Raw genomic sequence first — 17,877 nt, 5'->3', positions numbered from 1 at the left:
GCAATGAATATAGTATGGAACACAGTTGCTTATGCTCTTCCTTTTTTATTTTTTTTGCGGTACGCGGGCCTCTCACTGTTGTGGCCTCTCCCGTTGCGGAGCACAGGCTCCGGACGCACAGGCCCAGCGGCCACGGCTCACGGGCCCAGCCGCTCTGCGGCATGTGGGATCCTCCCAGACCGGGGCACGAACCCGTGTCCCCTGCATCGGCAGGCGGACTCTCAACTACTGCGCCACCAAGGAAGCCCTATGCTCTTCCTTGATGACATTCCACAATGTGAGTTTCAGGGCTCTACATGCTCCTGGTTTTCCTCCCATCTCTCTGGTCATTCCTTCTCAGCCTTTTTGGTTGTTCCTTTTCATCTCCCCAAGTTCTAAAGTAAAAGCATCCCAGGGCTCAGTCTTAAGATTTTTCTTTTTAACCAACATTTTCTCCTTTGATGATCTCAGCCAGCTTCATGATTTCAAGTACCATTTTTATGCATAAAGTTCCCAAATTAATATGTTTAGCCCAGACTTTCCTCATGAACCTCAGACTTCTATATACAAGTACCTACTTAACATTTTCACTCAGATGTCTAAGAGGCATCTCACACTTAACATGTCCTGTTTAACTAAGTACCTGACCATCTCTAAACCTGCTCTTTCCACAGCCCTCCCCAGCATTCAGACCAAAAGCCCTGATAACTTTCACATCCTACATCTGATCTGTCAGCAAATTTCATTTCCATCACCTTCAAAATACATCCAGAACTGACTACATGTAACTCCACTGCTACCTTCATGCTTTAAACTACCATCACCTCTCTCCAGGTTATTGCAGTAGTCTTATAACAGGTTCCCTGCTTCTCTCCTTACCACTCCTAGAGTCTATGGCAGACACAGTCCAAGTCAAAATATATCACTCCTTTCTTCAGAAATGTTTTGATGTCCATTCTCACTTAAAAGAAAAGCCGAAGTCCTTACAATGAACTGTAAGGCCCCATATGATATGGCCCCTCGTTACCTCTCTGATCTCATCACCTACTACTGCCCACTTGCTCACCCTGCTCCAGCCACAAAGGCTTCTTTGTTGTTCCTCAAACACGCTCAGCACACTCCTGCTTCAGTGCCCTGCACTTATTCTCACTGCTTAGGGACATCCACATGGCTCACTCCCTCATCTTCTTTAAGTCTTTGTTCAAATATCTCCTCAGTGAGGCTTTTGCCTCACTATCTAAATTACAACCACACTACCATTATTTCACTTACACACAAACACACACATAGACTCACTCATTGTTTCCCCTTTGTGTCCAATTTTTTTTTATCTTCAGCAATTACAATAAATATGTCATGAACTTATTATGAATAGTTTGCATTACTGTGTTCTGGTATAACTACAGTATATAGTGTTTTGGAAATATAAGATCACTAATGTTGTAAGGGCTTACATTCAAAGGATTTGATGAGTTAGGTAAGCTAGCATGACCCAAGGTAGGGAGAATATAATGACATATCAAGTTGGGTAAGGTTAATTCAAATGTTGACAAGTCATTTACTTCTGAAAAATCTCTGCGATGTTGCTACACTGATCGAAATTTTATTTTCTTCCATTCTTTGTTAATTACAAAAAGAGGATAAATACAATTATATCACCATTTTTCATTTCTTTTATACAGCCAATCTGGTAATAGAGGTTAATGTAGTTTTCATCAGAGAAAAACTACAGAAAATACTGCCATCATTTACCTGTGTAAATACTAATATCATATATACAGTAGTCAATAATACCTTGTACAATTTTTTAAAAAATATAAAATTCAAATAAAGAAAAATCACTAACATATCTGTTGGCATAACATCATTTCATTTTAATAAAAATGAACTATTTTAAAAACTTAATGGTATATAAAATGACTATATACTTATAAAAGATTGAATTACCTTTGTTTCTTTGGAGCTCATTTTTCAAATCTTCAATAATAAAAGTATTTTTTTCCATTTCTTTTGTATATTGATCTACTTGGTAAGTGAGCACCTTAATTTGACTATCTCGTTCTTGTATACCCTATAAAATATTTTGAATATTACATATTATCACTTTATGAATATTAATCTACATTTTTAAAGTAAGAGAAAAGGTAGGTCTTGTTTTTTTCAACAAGACTATAGAATATATTTTTGTGAGTCAACACCGTGCCTTTTATTAGTTTGTATGCCTCAACTGCACTAAGCACTGTAGGAATACTTCTGTCACTCTAGTACTTAAAGATGATATAAGGGCAAGCACTCTCACAAATACGAATTCCAGAACTCTCTAATATTTGTGGCTTCTAATGACTCCTTTTGTGTTACTTTTCTTCATCATCCAATTCTATCTTTTTATCATTTTATGTTTGTGTTTTACCTTGTGCTTTTTCCTGTACTCAACTTAGCTTTCACCCCTGCAGTACTTCATTCAAAAATCTTGTCCCTTGCAATCGTCCTTATTCTCCAAATACTTCCCAAATTTCCTTCTTTCTTTTGGACTATGACTAGAGAGCACAGTTGATGCAAGTGTAACTTCTTTCTATATGAATATATTTGTACTATCAATAAAAACAAAAATTTTATACAGTACAAATTATAACCGTACTTTAGCTTATTTCACATTGTACAGGATATTTCAGCACTAAAACACAACACAATAGACTTTAGTAACAGAGAATTAAGATACTTTTTAAATTTCTAAAAGTTTTTAAAGTTTCTTATTAAATAATTCCCAAGCAAAACAATAAATGTATTATCCGCATCAATAGAGAAAAATACATAAAATAATTTTATTCCTAACTCTAAACTTAATTCTAATTTTTTCTTGGGACTGGACAGTATAAGAAACTTCAAAAGACTTTATTATATACCCAAAAGTGCAAGTGACTAGATTAGGCACAGGAGATAAATAAGACATAATTCAGAGTTTCATTGCCAACTTTAACAAACCTTGTTGATAAACCAAATTTTGAGAAAGTTTTACCTGTTGTAGAGCCATAATATTACTTTTATCAGCATCAAGCTGGGCATTTTTCAGTTTCTCCCTCAGGTTATGTAACATTTGCTGGTACTCAATAATTTCATCATCTTTAGAAGACAAAATTAACTAGAAATAAACAAAATAGGATCTGTTACATAAGAGGAAAATTAATAAACCATTCCTCATTTATGGTAAATATTTTAATATATACCATTAGCAGATTTCGAGAAAATGTAGGAAATAAAATTCTTTGAAGTGAGAAAATAGCAACTATTGGAATGACCACTGTTCTTTTGTGCATACAACCTGAAATTCAAATAAGAAATGATTCAAAAATATACACTGGGGCCTCCCTGGTGGCGCAAGTGGTTGAGAGTCCGCCTGCCGATGCAGGGGATACGGGTTCGTGCCCCGGTCTGGGAGGATCCCATATGCCGCGGAGCGGCTGGGCCCGTGAGCCATGGCCGCTGAGCCTGCGCGTCCGGAGCCTGCGCGTCCGGAGCCTGTGCTCCGCAACGGGGGAGGCCACAACAGTGAGAGGCCCGCATACCGCAAAAAAAAAAAAAAAAAAAAAAAAAAATATACACTGTATTTTACGCTTTTTAAGAAATTCAATCTTTTAAACAATCTCAAGTTTCCAAAACCCATTCCTAGAACACTAAGCTATAAATAACTCCCTGCAATTACAAAAGGTTTTCTACAACTAATCTTTTATGAAGAAAACATTAAAATGACACTAAGAAGCATAAAATATCTTGAATGAATAAAAGGTATCTTGTTATGTTGTATGAAAGGAAAAGGCTAGCATTCCTCTAGACAAGAATGGAAGAGGTCCTCAGGCTTGACAACATGCATATGGTTAAGGCATTGCCATCCACTTCATGGCCTCTAATCACCATTTTTTAATACTGTACTGCATATTTGAAAATAGCTAAGAGAGTGGACCTTCAAAGTTCTCCTCACCAGAAAAAAAAAATTGTAACTATGTATGGTTACAGATGTTAACTGGACTTACTGGGGTAATCATTTTGCAATACATACAAACATCGAATCATTACACTGTATACCTGAAACTAGTATCATGTTATGTCAATTTTACCTCAATTTTAAAAAAATGAAAGGTACCTTGTGTTATTTCCTAGGACCAAATATCAAAATCAATCTATAAATTAATTTATAAATTTAATATATACCCAATAAAATAACTAAAATATTTTAAAGAACTGTTTCTAAAATTTGTATTTAAAAAGCACATTTATAAGAACCTAAAAAACAGATAAATAATGAGAACAGCTTTTTTTTTTTTTTTTGCGGTATGCGGGCCTCTCACCGCTGTGGCCCCTCCTGTTGCGGAGCACAGGCTCTGGATGCGCAGGCTCAGCGGCCATGGCTCACGGGCCCAGCCGCTCCGCGACACGTGGGATCCTCCCAGACCGGGGCATGAACCTGCGTCCCCTGCATCGGCAGGCGGACTCTCAACCACTGCGCCACCAGGGAAGCCCGAGAACAGCTTTTTCAAATATTTAAGCATCATAATTAAAACAAGTGTACATGGTTAGAAAACAGATCAATCAATATAAAGAAGAGAGTCCCAAAATAAATTCAAATTCAACAGTTTTGTATGTCATAAAAATGGAAGTGTATTTTAGTAGGAGAAAAATGAAATATTCAATAAATGATGTTTAGACAACAGAGTAGCTCGGTTGCATCCATATCTCACTCTTCATACCAAAATAAATAATATATGCTTCAAAGATTTACATGTAAAAGATGAAACTAGAAGATACTAGAGAAAATATGAGAAAACAATTTTATACTCAGAATCCTTTCTAACTATGATACAGAGGCCAAAAGCCATAAAAAATATTAAATTTATGCAATATAAAAAAAATTCTTCAGGGGCTTCCCTGGTGGCCCAGTGGTTGAGAGTCCGCCTGCCGATGCAGGGGACGTGGGTTCGTGCCCCGGTCCGGGAAGATCCTACATGCCGCGGAGCGGCTGGGCCCGTGAGCCATGGCCGCTGAGCCTGCGCGTCCGGAGACTGTGCTACGCAACAGGAGAGGCCACAACAGTAAGAGGTCCACGTACCGCAAAAAAAAAAAAAAAAAAAAAAAAAAATTCATTGTAACAAATACCATAAAGCCAAAAGACAAGTGACAAACTAAAGGAATATATTTGCAATATATATCACAATTACACTTGTAGCATTTATTCTACAGACACACATTTTCAAAATAAATATACAAGGATATTCATTACAACATTGTTTCTAATAGCAAATATTGGAAACCTCCTAAACGCCACATAATAGGGAATCAATAACATATATAACTACAAAGAAAAATTACGTTAAAAAGAACAAAGTAGGGCTTCCCTGGTGGCGCAGTGGTTGCAAGTCCGCCTGCCGATGCAGGGGACGCAGGTTCGTGCCCCGGTCCGGGAGAGTCCCACATGCCGCGGAGCGGCTGGGCCCGTGAGCCATGGCCGCTGAGCCTGTGCATCCGGAGCCTGTGCTCCGCAACAGGAGAGGCCACAATGGTGAGAGGCCCGCATACCGCAAAAAAAAAAAAAAAAAAAAAAAGAACAAAGTAATACCATATGTACGGATATAAACTAAGTAAAAGATACTAAGTAAAAACGAAGTGCAGAAGAATACATTTGCTAACATCTCTCCCCCAATATAAACGACTAAAAACAACTCTTTTTTTCCTGGGTTGGTTGGTAAACTATGGCTCATAGGTCAAATTTAGCCTGCTGCCTGCTTCTGTAAAGTTTCACTGGGAAAACAGCTTTGCTCATTTATTTTTGTATTGTCTATGGCTGCCTTCATATTATAATAGCAGAGTTCAATAGATACACCAGAAACCAAATATTCTAAAATACTTACTCCCTGGCCTTTTACAGAAAGTTTACTGACCTCTGATTGATTCTATAAACTTCATTTCCACTGCTACTGCTCTTGTTTAAAATATAGGTTAGCTGAGATTCCCACATGATAATTTCAAATAGCCAACAAGATTTATGTGAACCTTGTTAGAAACAAAGACTATAAAAGTGATAGCTTTTAAAATTAGATATATTCAGAATCATTTCAGACTTTTTTCAAAATATATAATCATCACAATCCTAACTTCTGATATGGTAAGGCTTGGGGTTATGGTTGGAGTTAAGAGAGTGTTGAGGAGGAACAGACTTCTGAAAAGACTTCTCAGGTGATTCTGAAAGATCCCTTCCCTTACTTCAATTCCTGATCCACTTCCTTACTCCCATTTCCACTGAATGCCAATAGCTTGATTAATATAACATGGAAGGAGAGTCAGAAACACTAAAATTAAACCTGGAACTATATAACTAATATATACAAGGTACCTATGGTTTACGTGAAAACATTTAAATTTTATTTATAATTATCTATTTTAAATGACATATTATATGTTAGACTTATATTTCTATCAGAAAATTAAAAATTTTAAATTTAACTCATTGATGTAGAAGAGCTCATTCAACAACAGATAAGCTAGAGGTCTACACACGAGTTCTTTAGAGTTTTCCAGCTAAAACATTTAATACACTTTTAAAAATGCCGAATAAAAATGTCATTAACTAGTACAAGAACTTTAAAGAAAATTAAGACTAAAAAATTGAAATCTAAAATGAAAATGAAAAAGCTATTACAGCAATTGAAAAAAGCACCTTCCATTCTTCTACTTTTGCGTTGACAGCTGCCATGATTGGATCATCTTCTTCATTTTTTGCTTTCAGAAGATTTGTAAGCTCCTGCACCTAAAAGGCAACAACTATTTCAAGAACTGTTGCAAATTAGTGTACTATACATGCATTTGTTGTATATGAATATTTACACATATATTACACACATGATAAGCATACATATGCACATATATACATATACATTACAAATGCATATTCATTATGGGAGCAGTTCTGTAGTTAAGGTGACCTTTAATTGTTTGTGCATCTTTACAGTTGTATAATTATTTTTTGTCATTAGAGAATTGTATTTTTAAGTATTACTCTATTTTTTAAACAAGTTTAAGTAGTAAACAATATATTGGTTTCTATGATATTTAGAGTGTATTTATTTTAAGGTACAAAATTAAGCTTGATGGTCCACAGGACTTCTAAGAGGTTTTAGCAGAAAATTTGCAGGATTGTTATCTACATATTCATTCAGGTATCACCCATATACTCTACATGGCAGGAATTACAAGGTATACGTAAGGGGACTAGAGAAACACATAGAGACAAATATATTACCATGGCAACATATTACAGTATAAGATGACATACTAGAGCATAAGACAAAAATTCATACCCTAGAAAGTTAAAAGTACTTTCTAGTTTCAAATAAATAGTAATGAGGCAATATGAAGTTTGCCCAAATAAGTCAAACAGGAATTCTTACTTGAAGCTGGTAATGAGCATTTTCTTTTTTTAACTGGTCCATTATATTATCTGTCTGATGCACAATAGCTTTCATCCTATTGTATTCATCAGTCATCTTCTCCATTTCCTGTACAGACTCTTCTAGATTTTTTCTCATTTCTTGATTCTGAAGTTCAAGTTTCTCATTAGCTTCTGTTAAAGTCTAAGAAAGGTAAAGATGCTACAGTTAAAAACAATTTAAGAAACTAAAATTTAAATTAATACTAAATGGAGTCATAAGTGTCTGCTGGAGAAAACAGAATTCTTCATAGATATTTAGTATCAATTGCTATTGGTCAATTAAACCAAATTAAATATCAAGAAAAGTGTAAGTAAGTATCTTAGTTCTTAAACAGTGCTCAAGATAGGAATATAACAAGAATGAAATTGCAAGATTTGCAACTTCAAAGATGCAATTTATTTCATGTTTTACAAATACATAGTTGCAGATTTATACTAAATATATTGAAATGTAGGGCTAAATACTAGTTTTATATTATAATGAAATTAAAGGTTTATAAAGATCATTGCTTTGAAATGACTTCTATCCATTTTACCTGAATTTCATCTAGATATTGGACAAGTTCATAGTTTTTTTTAGACAATTGTGATCGGTAGTCACTGTCTTCTCCTCTTCTTGATAAAAGTGTTTCTTTTTGCGAATCTATTTGTTTTTGATAGTCAATAATATCCTGACGAAGCTGTTCATTCTGAAGGCAGATCAAACACAGTATTCTATTAAAAAAAACTATCCAAAGAAACAAAATTTCACCCTCTGAATAGTGATCTCAAAACACATCTTTAAAATTCCAAGGTTTCACCACCCTTAAAGCCTCACCTTTTTCTTTAGACGTTTGTTCTCCAGAAGAGGACAGGAAAAAGGTAATTAGAAATGAGAAAAGCAATATATAATTAAATATAATAATTAGAAATTAAAGTAAACAAAAAAAATTTTTAGGAGAATGAGATATTATTTTGGATAATCAAAGAAAGCAAGAATATTAATTACCAGCCAAAACAAAAAAAGACATTTTGATTATGTTAAAAAGATAAGCACTATCAGGATAAACAATGTACAAACATTATTTGGCTCAGAAGAACCAAATAATAATCAGAATTTGTAAGATTTAATGAGAAACAAAAGTTTTTTAAAAATGCCAGATAAAGTAAGAGGAAATAAGGCAGGAATCCAGTCATATATTCAGTTAGCAAACTAGCAAAGAACAGCTTAAAAAACAAAGCAAGATTTACCCACATAGACCTAAGAGATGAATGTAGTACTTAACGGCCTCACCTTTCAACTTATTTTCTTTTTCCCTAAGACAAAGTCATATCATAAAACACGGTTCGAAAACATCAATTACTTAGACAATTCCAGTTCTGGTTACAGAATTAATTTATGAATACTTTTTTAATAAGTATCTTTGTTGAACCACCACAACTACTAAAATTCTTTACTAACCTCTCTCCTTAATTTGCTGTTTTCATTTTCTGCCTCCTCATTTCGAAGAGCCAACTAAGACAGCAAAACACAAATAAGATAAAATTCAGCAGTAGTTCTATGTAATGCCAGGTTTTCAGTTCCTTTCCAATAACACAGAGAATGTTTAACTACTGAGGACTTCATGTCGACCCAAGACGTGAATAATACGCCAAAATTTTGAAAACTAACTAACTAAGGATTAGGAAGGATGAAGCAGGTTGAGTTTAAAAGATTATAAAACAAAAAACAAAAACCTCTAACAAAAGGATTCAGAAAACAAAACATTACCCTCTTCCCCCAGCGTAAAACCTAATAATGAGTAGTCTTCCAACCAAGATCTTCATCATTTTGCAGTTCTATTACCAGAGCTAGAATACTCTTTGCTCTCAGTGAGCATTAAATTACTTAGAAATACAAAGCAGTAGAACATAATGGTTAAAAAGAAGCATGGATGCTTGGATATTGGGTGGGGAGACTAAACGGACATTATTGGGCCAACAGAGGAAATCTGATTATGGACTACATATTAGATAACAGTACTGAATTGATATTACATTCCTGAGTATGCTAATTATATAAGTAGTTATATTGGAAAATATAACTACTTATATAGTTATAAAGGAAATATAACTACTTCCTTTCAGTGGAAACACACTGAAATATTTAAGAATGAAATATCATGATATTTGCAATATTTAAGTATGAAGTATCATGATATCTGCAATTAACTCTGATGTCTCAGCAAAAAAGAAAGGAGGGGAGGGGAGGGGAGGGGAGGGGAGGAGAATAAGTCTGTGTGTACAAAGATAAAGCGCATGTGGCACAGTGTTAACACGTGAACCTATATGAAGAGTGTGTGTTTACTGTTTTTCTTACAATCTTTATAAAGATAAGAACGTTTTCAAAAAAAGAAGTTTAAAGAAAGTTCATAATAACATGCAATGTGCTATACGAATCTTAGAATTTTACCATTATTATTATTATCATCTGGGAGTTAAGAAACAGTCCCATCCTGTTTTGAATTGGAAAATTTTAACAAGAGACATGTCAGGAACTTAAGGCTAAAGCATTTAATACTACTGATGCTCCCTTCCCTTGGTTTTGAAACATCATACTTTTGATATTTGTCCTTTCTTGGCCTATTCCTTGAAGCACCACTTCCTCTTGCGTTAGACATTTCTATACCTAGACATCTGCCTTACAATCACTTCTATTGCTTCAGTATCTACGCTGATGACCCACAAATTCTTATCATCTACCCAGTATCTCTCGAGAGTTTCTTATCCAGATATCCTTTTTGAATATGCCCACAAGGACCTCAAACTCAACATGTACAAAACAAATAATAATCACAAACCTTCTAAACTCCCCTTGTCACTTCTAAGTGATAGGTGCTATCTACCTATCCAGTGGCCCAACCCAGAAAATTAGGTGGACTACCCATTCCTCCCTCTTCACCAACAACCAATCATTCATCATATCCAATTACATCTACATCCCTCAAACATGTCTATGTCCCTAGTTCCCCTCAGTCACTAATTAGCCCATCGTCACACTGACTTAACACAAATGTCTCCTTACTAGTCTTGGCCCCCTTCAATCCACCCTCCACAAAGGAAAGTAAACTTGCAAAGTACAGATCTGATCATGATATCCCTGAGTTCAAAATCCTTCATTGGCTCCTTTTTGGAAAAAGGACCAAATTACTCAGGTACTGGCCTTTGCTTATCTCTCTAGAGGATCATAAATGTTAAAGCTGGAAAGGTAGGGTAGCACAGCAGATAAGAGCACAGAATTTGAGTAAATCTGGATCAAATCCTGGCTTTATCATTTATTAGTTGTGTAACCATGGGCAATTACCTACCCTTTCTGTGTCTGTTTCTTCATCTGTAGCCTGGGGGAAATGTCACCTCTCTCATGTAAGTATCAAATAAGGAACAATGAATTAATGCATATAAAGTATCTGGAACATAGTAAGGACTCTACACTAGCTATTTTTACCTATATTCCAGCCAGAATGAAAAACTGTAGTTCCCTGAATACACCATGCTATCTCTTACCTCTAGGTCTTAGTAAACACTGTATCTTCTACCCAGAATGCCTTTTCCTTAACCACCACCTACATCCCATTCCCTCTTCCAGGCTAACTCTTATTTCAGGTCTCAGTTTACAGATCACTTCTTGAACCTCAAGAGTGACTCAGGTATACCTCTCCAGAGTACTCCAGAGTATTCTTATATCCTTATGTATCCCCAGACTGTCATATTATCTTATGTTACCTTTGTTATTGACAGTGCATATCGTTGAGAAGCAGAATAGTGTTGCCCACTGTATCCTCAGTATTTAGCACAGTCTCTGGCATACTATAAGTACTCAGTAAAACTGAATGACTGGTTAAGGGCAAAGAAGAAATTGCTCAAGCAACTCATATCCATATTCTACTTCAAGAAATCTAGCAGCTGGAAAGGTACATAAGCCATATATTCAAGTTGTCTGTGTGTGTGCCTATGAATGAAGATAGTAGTCTAAGATATGAATGGACGTGGTGGTTCTGATCAGCTAACAGTGTGTGGTATCAATGGTGAGAAGTTGACTAATATATGGGCTAGACAAAAGAATAATAGCCCAGAAAAACACATACATGGCCACCTCCCTAAGCAATTCTATTACTGTATAGCATAGGTTGGACCCTTCATGATTAAGAAATCTATACATCTGTTATGTTTCACTGAGTCAACTAAACAAATAATCCTCTAAGAGCTTATTCCTAACCTTCAGGTGGCATCAATCCATACTTTTTCCACTGCAAAAACTGTACAGATGGCTCACTTTTACGTGACTTCCAAACTATATAATAAAACAGATATATCAAGAATGGGGATGCTTTTCCTTACAAATCAGTCTATGATGAATTCTTTTTAAATAGCAATGTTACCTCATAATCAATGTCGTTTACTTAAAATTTATAACCATCTATTTCCAAGAGAACAATGGACAAAATAAGATTATCAGGATGTGATGCAATATTGACCTTATAAAGGACACAAAGGTAGAAAAAGCTTCTGGGCACCAGGGATGGGATAGTTAATACATGTAGGCACCAGATTTTGTACTAAGTTCACTGACAGCTGAGGCAAAAAAAGAAAGCATACTATTTTCTGACAGGAAATACAAACTTATCAACAAAAAAATAATTTTTTCCTCAAACTAAATTTAAGTGAACATTGCATGAATTATTTTATAAATAACAAGTATAACATAAGAGGTAATAATAAACTATGCTTGTATAAAAGATGACATGTCATGGTTTAAAATATGAATTGATTTACAAAATGGTGAGATTAACACTTTTTAAGAACCTATGTATTACATAAAGCGAGGCACACCTGAAAATAAAAAACTTATTATTGAATATATCACTAAAAGATTAATTTCCAAGTCTACTACTAATATAAATACAAGTAAATATCTTTTTCCCCAAAATATATTATGAAAAATAAGAAAATAAAAATTTTTTTTTAGTTTTATGTATTTATTTTTGGCTGCATTGGGTCTTCGTTGCTGTGCATGGGCTTTCTCTAGTTGCAGTGAGTGGGGGCTACTCTTCATTGCGGTGCACGGTCTTCTCATTGTGGTGGCTTCTCTTGTTGTGGAGCACGGGCTCTAGGCGTGCGGGCTTCAACAGTTGTAGCAAGCAGACTCAGTAGTTGTGGCTCACACGCTCTAGAGCGCAGGCTCAATAGTCATAGTGCATGGGCTTAGTTGCTCTGCAACATGTGGGATCTTCCCGGACCAGGGCTCGAACCTGTGTCCCCTGCATTGGCAGGCGGATTCTTAACCATTGTGCCACCAGGGAAGCCCAAATCAATTGTTTCTGAATGCCTATTAATTTCTTCATACCAATATTCCAGATCAAATCATCAACTTTATGTGAAGAATTCTAACATCCGGAGAAAAAGGTACCTCCATGTATAAAGAATTAATCTCTAGGTCATATTCATTCACTAGATGTACCTGATCCATTATATTTTAAAGACATGATGACAAAATGAACTGTTATATAAAACCTTAGCAATAAGCATACATCAATTCCCACAAATAACATAAAACATAAAAATTGAAACTGTCAGTAATAATTATAAAAAGCATAAACAGGTGGTGTTTTTTGGTAACTTGCACAGTTAAGAGTCATTGAAAAACTGTGCCTTACTTGCTCATTAACTTTCTTTTCTTTCTCTAACTCTTTTTCCATGTCTTCCAATTCTCTATCTTTTTGTTCCAACTGCTTTTCAAGTTGGCAAATTTCATCACGTAAAAAGCGAGTGTCACGTCCACCTGCAGAGTGCTGTGCCATCTTAAGGTAATAAACCAAAAGTATAAATTAATTCCATTATATCTGGAGATTCAAATGAATCAACAACAAAAATAATTATCTTGACTTTAAATTTTATCATAATCAGCACGAGATGTTTAAAATCATGTTGTTTAAAAACAATTTTTTTTTATTAAGCATATTTAAGCTTTAGTTCACAGGCTGACAACCCCTTAAGCTTTTCCTGAGCCATCCAGAGTATGAAGAATTACCAGTCAATCACTCAGGCTCTGTTATAGCCGCTGAGCCACAGACACCAGGGTAAAGTGCAAAGGCATACAACGATCTTTGAGATGAACTATCTAGGCTTCCCCTGAGTATCAGAGCTCTGAAATCAGGCTACAAATCACCAGAGCCTCCACCCTAGCCACTGAGCCATGGTGCTCTTAACCTGCCCTTTCCCTCATACCACTGACTATTTAGACCAGTGTTCTCTAGAAGGACTTTCTAGGATAAAGGAAATGTTCTCTGCACTGCCCAATACAGTAGCCACTATCTCCATGTGTCTACTGAGCACTTGAAATGTGGCTAGTGCAACTAAAGAACTGAATTCTTAACTTTAACTGTGATTAATTTAAATGCTAATGGCCACATGTAGCTAGTGCTACCATATTGAACACCCAAAATTAGATTATCTTTAAAATTTTGCAGCAGACTAAATACATTTTGCTTCATTTTCCTGTTACTTTGGGTCATAGTCAAAAACATCAAAAATCCTTTAGTCATCTAATCTGTCTCACATTCATCTCCCTAGCATACAGTTCTGTTACTCTTCTACCTTAACTAAACTTTTCTTACTCTTAACCTCCTTCAAAAAGCACTTTCTTACCAACATCTCCAACTGTCCTATCCTTCTATTCTATAGTAGTTGCCTCGCTAAACACTAACACAGAATCGGCCTTACTTCATAATTCACTTAACAAGTATTTATTGAGAATGACTGGTATTTCCCTAGAAGCTGGATATACGACAGGGAATAGAAAATAAACCATCTAAATTCACAGAGTTAACACGCTAAAAACGTGTTTGAATGCAAACTATCTGACTCCAGATCCTGAAATCTCCAGTTCATTCTCCACTATATTTCTGGTTTTATCTGACTTCTTTAAAATTTGACCACACATCTTTCACTCGTATTTTTAGCAGATGACCTCTCCATCCTCTCAAATTCCAGGCACTAAACCTACAAACATCAAAAGTTTCTGTTCCTATCCATTCTTCCTTCCTCCCTTTTACCAAGGAAAAAGGTCCTTCCTCCTTATAAAGGCTAATCCATTTGTATCACATTCTTTCCCACAATCTCAGTAATCTCAATGTATTCACTTCCTTAACAATACATTCACATTTTGGCTCTTGGCTTTCTCAAAAGCTACCTCTTCTCCTATACCGTTCTGTCACTGTTCCTCAAATTCCAACATGCCTCATTCCACCTCAGTTATAGTAATCTCTCTGTATATTTCTCTGTACTACAAGCTCCATGAGGTTATTCAATGTTTTTATTTTGTTCACAATTGGATGTGCAATCCTTTGCAGAATTTAAGATACATAAATAGGCATGTAAAATATATACTGAACAAACAATTATAAACACAATATCATTCCAGTGATTTTTCCAGCTAATTATAATTTTAAAATTTTTAAATAATAATTGAAAATAATATTTGCAATGATTACACCCAAAGGAATACAAAAGAACATACCTCCAGTTCATTTTCCAGTTTCATTACTTTAGTTTTTAATTGATTTTCTATTAAAAAAAGATAAATATTTCAATTGGTCAGATTTATCTCAAAACAAACTTTTCAATAATTTTCAATAAAATTAATTTTTAAAGATTCCATCATGGTTGTAATGATAAGGTAACATAAGAAAATAACTATTTTGTACCTGATCCATGAAATAGAAGCTCTAGAAAAATCTTTCAAAATAAACTGAGTATACACATTTTATAAAATATTGGGTTGGCCAGAAAGTTTGCTTGGATTTGTCCATAAGATCTTACTTTTTAGTCAACCCAATATATTAAAGCTAATTCTTCACTGCTTAGTGAATAAATGAAATCCACTATTTAACACCATAATAATCTTTTCCCCAAGGCACTTACCAAATTTTGCTTGTTCTTCTCCAGCTTTTTCAACTTCTTCCAAAGCTAGCTCTACTTCTTGAGCTTTCATCTAAATGTTAAGAATAAAAAAAGTTATTTCAGTATGCCTTTACACTAGAATGTAAGCACTGAAAATAAGAATTTTGTTTTGTATTTGCTATCCCAGTACTTACTGCCTGCAATGCCTGGCACAAGGAGACATTCAGCAAACATTTGTTGAATGAATAGATGATTTCCTTAAGGCTATAATTTCTAGATTCCTAAGAGTTTGAAACATCTTTGATTCCCTCAAGTCTTACATCTAGTATTGCAACTTTTCTCTTTGTAATGTTTTCAACTACCTCTTTTATTCTATTCTGATTTTCATTATTCTAGTCCATAATTTTGTCTAACTTCCTTCATAAGTTTAACCCTCTTAAGGCATATTTTTGTATCTACCAATTATAGATCAAAAACCTCAGGGCTTCCCTGGTGGCGCAGTGGTTGAGAGTCTGCCTGCCGATGCAGGGGACACGGGTTCCTGCCCCGGTCTGGGAAGATCCCACATGCCACGGAGCGGCTGGGCCCGTGAGCCATGGCCGCTGGGCCTGCGCATCCGGAGGCTGTGCTCCGCAACAGGAGAGGCCACAACAGTGAGAGGCCCGCGTACCGCAAAAAAAAAAAAACCTTTAATGGCTCCTAATTGCTGATATCATAAAATACGTCTTTAAAGGCCCTAGACAGCCTATTCTAAACTATACCCAACATTGTTTCCTCTACAACCTGCTATTATAAACTTTCTGCACTTGTCTCCTTAAATGTAAAGAACATGCATACTTTCTATTCCCAGTTTTTATTTATAGTAACCTCCAGTAATCTCCTTAACACTTTACCACTACCCTCCACTTACCTAAAACTACTCATCAGTCTTTGACCTTTATAAAGTCTTCTCACACCTAAATCTCTTCCCCTCCTAACAAATCCCAACAGTAGTCAGCTACTGTAACAAGCTGTAACATAATTAACAGAGGACCTCCCTATGCTTTTTTAAACATAACCATTCTGTTTCCCCTACACACTCTGTTAGGAACTTTAGAGCAGAAACTAGCAATGTTTTTCACCTAAAATTCTCAGTTGACGTTTGAAGATATCTCATTTTTTAGTGGTCATTTAGATTTTACAAAGTACTTTCACAGAGATTAAATTAAGAAGAGATTCTTACATTTTCTCTAATAGTCAAAGCTATTATTAAAACCTACTGTATACAAACCTTCATTAGAGACTGAGTAATTCTGAAAAGGTGTATCATATTTTCTTGACTTTCACTTTTTAGCTCATTTACTTCCACCTAGGTAAAGACAAAAGCAAACATTTCATATTTTATAACCCTTAAGCAAAATACAAGAAATTTTCCAGTTGTACCATTCAGTGATTTCAGGGACAACTTAGACTATGATAGTTGTATGTATATATCTATGCATTATTTATCAATTAAGTACCTTAGATAAGGAAATCAATAAATTATTTGCCAATTCTTCTTGACGAGGCAACTCATCTGGGTCAACTTTTCTTATTTCTTTCCAGTTTATATTAGGTGGCATCTTGAATTCTTTCACTGTGCTTTACTTTCTGTAACAATACAAGTGGGTATTAGCATTTTCAAGGTAAACAGCATTACTGTTTTTACAGATTACGCCATTACAACTCTCCACGATGTTAGCAAAGAGGTGTGGCTCCTTAATTGTATAACAGATATGTGGGTAAAATAGCCTTGATCAAAATTACAACAGTTGCGACAAATCATCAGATATTTTATCGGCTAAATTATGACGGCTTCTATGGTTAAACTAATCTAAGCTAGAACTAAGATTCTGTGCCCCCTTCCTCCACGCCCCCTTACCACCAAAGCGCGCGATGCTTGGAAGGCTGAAATTGACCCCTGATTCTGAGAGACAGGAGCTAGGATTAAGGGGGAAAAAAAAAAAAGCGAGAAAGTAAACGATTGAAATGAGTGCAGTTGGGCCGGAGAAACCGGGGCTGAAACGAGGGGAAGGCAGATGGACTGCAAATCAAAGGCTAAGGGGCTGTTGTTTATTTGGGCCGTTAGGCTTAAAGAACCTTTGCGGGAAGAACTCTCTGTCCGCGCTCTTCAGGATCCACCCACCTAAAGCAAGCCTGGCATCCAGCGGCGGCCCCTCAGCTACCACACTCACCCAGCCGAGCCCCGCCGCCACGCGTGACAGCTCGCCAGCGCGGTTCCAATCGGACACTGGATACCGCCAACGGATCTCTAGTGAGTAGTAACGGCGGCGGCTGCTAAGCGACGCATTTCCCACCTAGCCGAGGCCGGAACAAGAGCCCGGATGCAAGCGTCGCCTACATTTCACGACCGTGGGCGATGCTTTACGTTTAGATTCCGCAGCGGGGTCCCTGGACTCTGTGTTAAGGGCGGGGAGAAGGCCTGGGATGAGGACTGCAAATCCCAGAGTGCAGTTCTGCTTGGA

At 36.0% G+C, this 17,877-nt stretch overlaps 1 protein-coding gene and 1 non-coding gene across 4 annotated transcripts in view; one reads left to right on the top strand and one right to left on the bottom strand.

Annotated features, from left to right (window-relative positions):
- The window catches only part of CEP290 (centrosomal protein 290), a 93,825-nt gene extending 76,125 nt beyond the window's left edge, over positions 1-17,700 (bottom strand). The window contains exons 1-12 of one of the 3 annotated variants that reach the window (XM_060111777.1): positions 17,538-17,700; positions 16,873-17,002; positions 16,644-16,721; positions 15,395-15,464; positions 14,991-15,037; positions 13,129-13,272; positions 8,898-8,951; positions 7,993-8,145; positions 7,416-7,598; positions 6,686-6,775; positions 2,996-3,118; positions 1,927-2,050 (exon numbers count right to left, since the gene is read on the bottom strand). In XM_060111777.1, coding sequence (XP_059967760.1) covers positions 1,927-2,050; positions 2,996-3,118; positions 6,686-6,775; positions 7,416-7,598; positions 7,993-8,145; positions 8,898-8,951; positions 13,129-13,272; positions 14,991-15,037; positions 15,395-15,464; positions 16,644-16,721; positions 16,873-16,974 — 1,168 coding nt within the window. In that variant the 5' untranslated portion in view covers positions 16,975-17,002; positions 17,538-17,700. Of the gene's footprint in view, positions 1-1,926; positions 2,051-2,995; positions 3,119-6,685; positions 6,776-7,415; positions 7,599-7,992; positions 8,146-8,897; positions 8,952-13,128; positions 13,273-14,990; positions 15,038-15,394; positions 15,465-16,643; positions 16,722-16,872; positions 17,003-17,273; positions 17,338-17,537 lie in introns of those variants that run through there. The other 2 variants (XM_060111776.1, XM_060111778.1) reach the window with 2 other exon arrangements.
- On the top strand, positions 3,773-3,896 carry LOC132499660 (U6atac minor spliceosomal RNA). The gene has a single exon (XR_009533894.1). It is a non-coding gene; the product is annotated as a U6atac minor spliceosomal RNA (small nuclear RNA).
- Positions 17,701-17,877: the final 177 nt, after the last annotated feature.

This window comes from Mesoplodon densirostris, chromosome 11, assembly GCF_025265405.1.
Source record: "Mesoplodon densirostris isolate mMesDen1 chromosome 11, mMesDen1 primary haplotype, whole genome shotgun sequence".
NCBI lineage: Eukaryota > Metazoa > Chordata > Mammalia > Artiodactyla > Ziphiidae > Mesoplodon > Mesoplodon densirostris.
The sequence above is the reverse complement of the archived record's forward strand: the minus strand, read 5'-3'. Positions and strand labels throughout refer to the sequence as shown.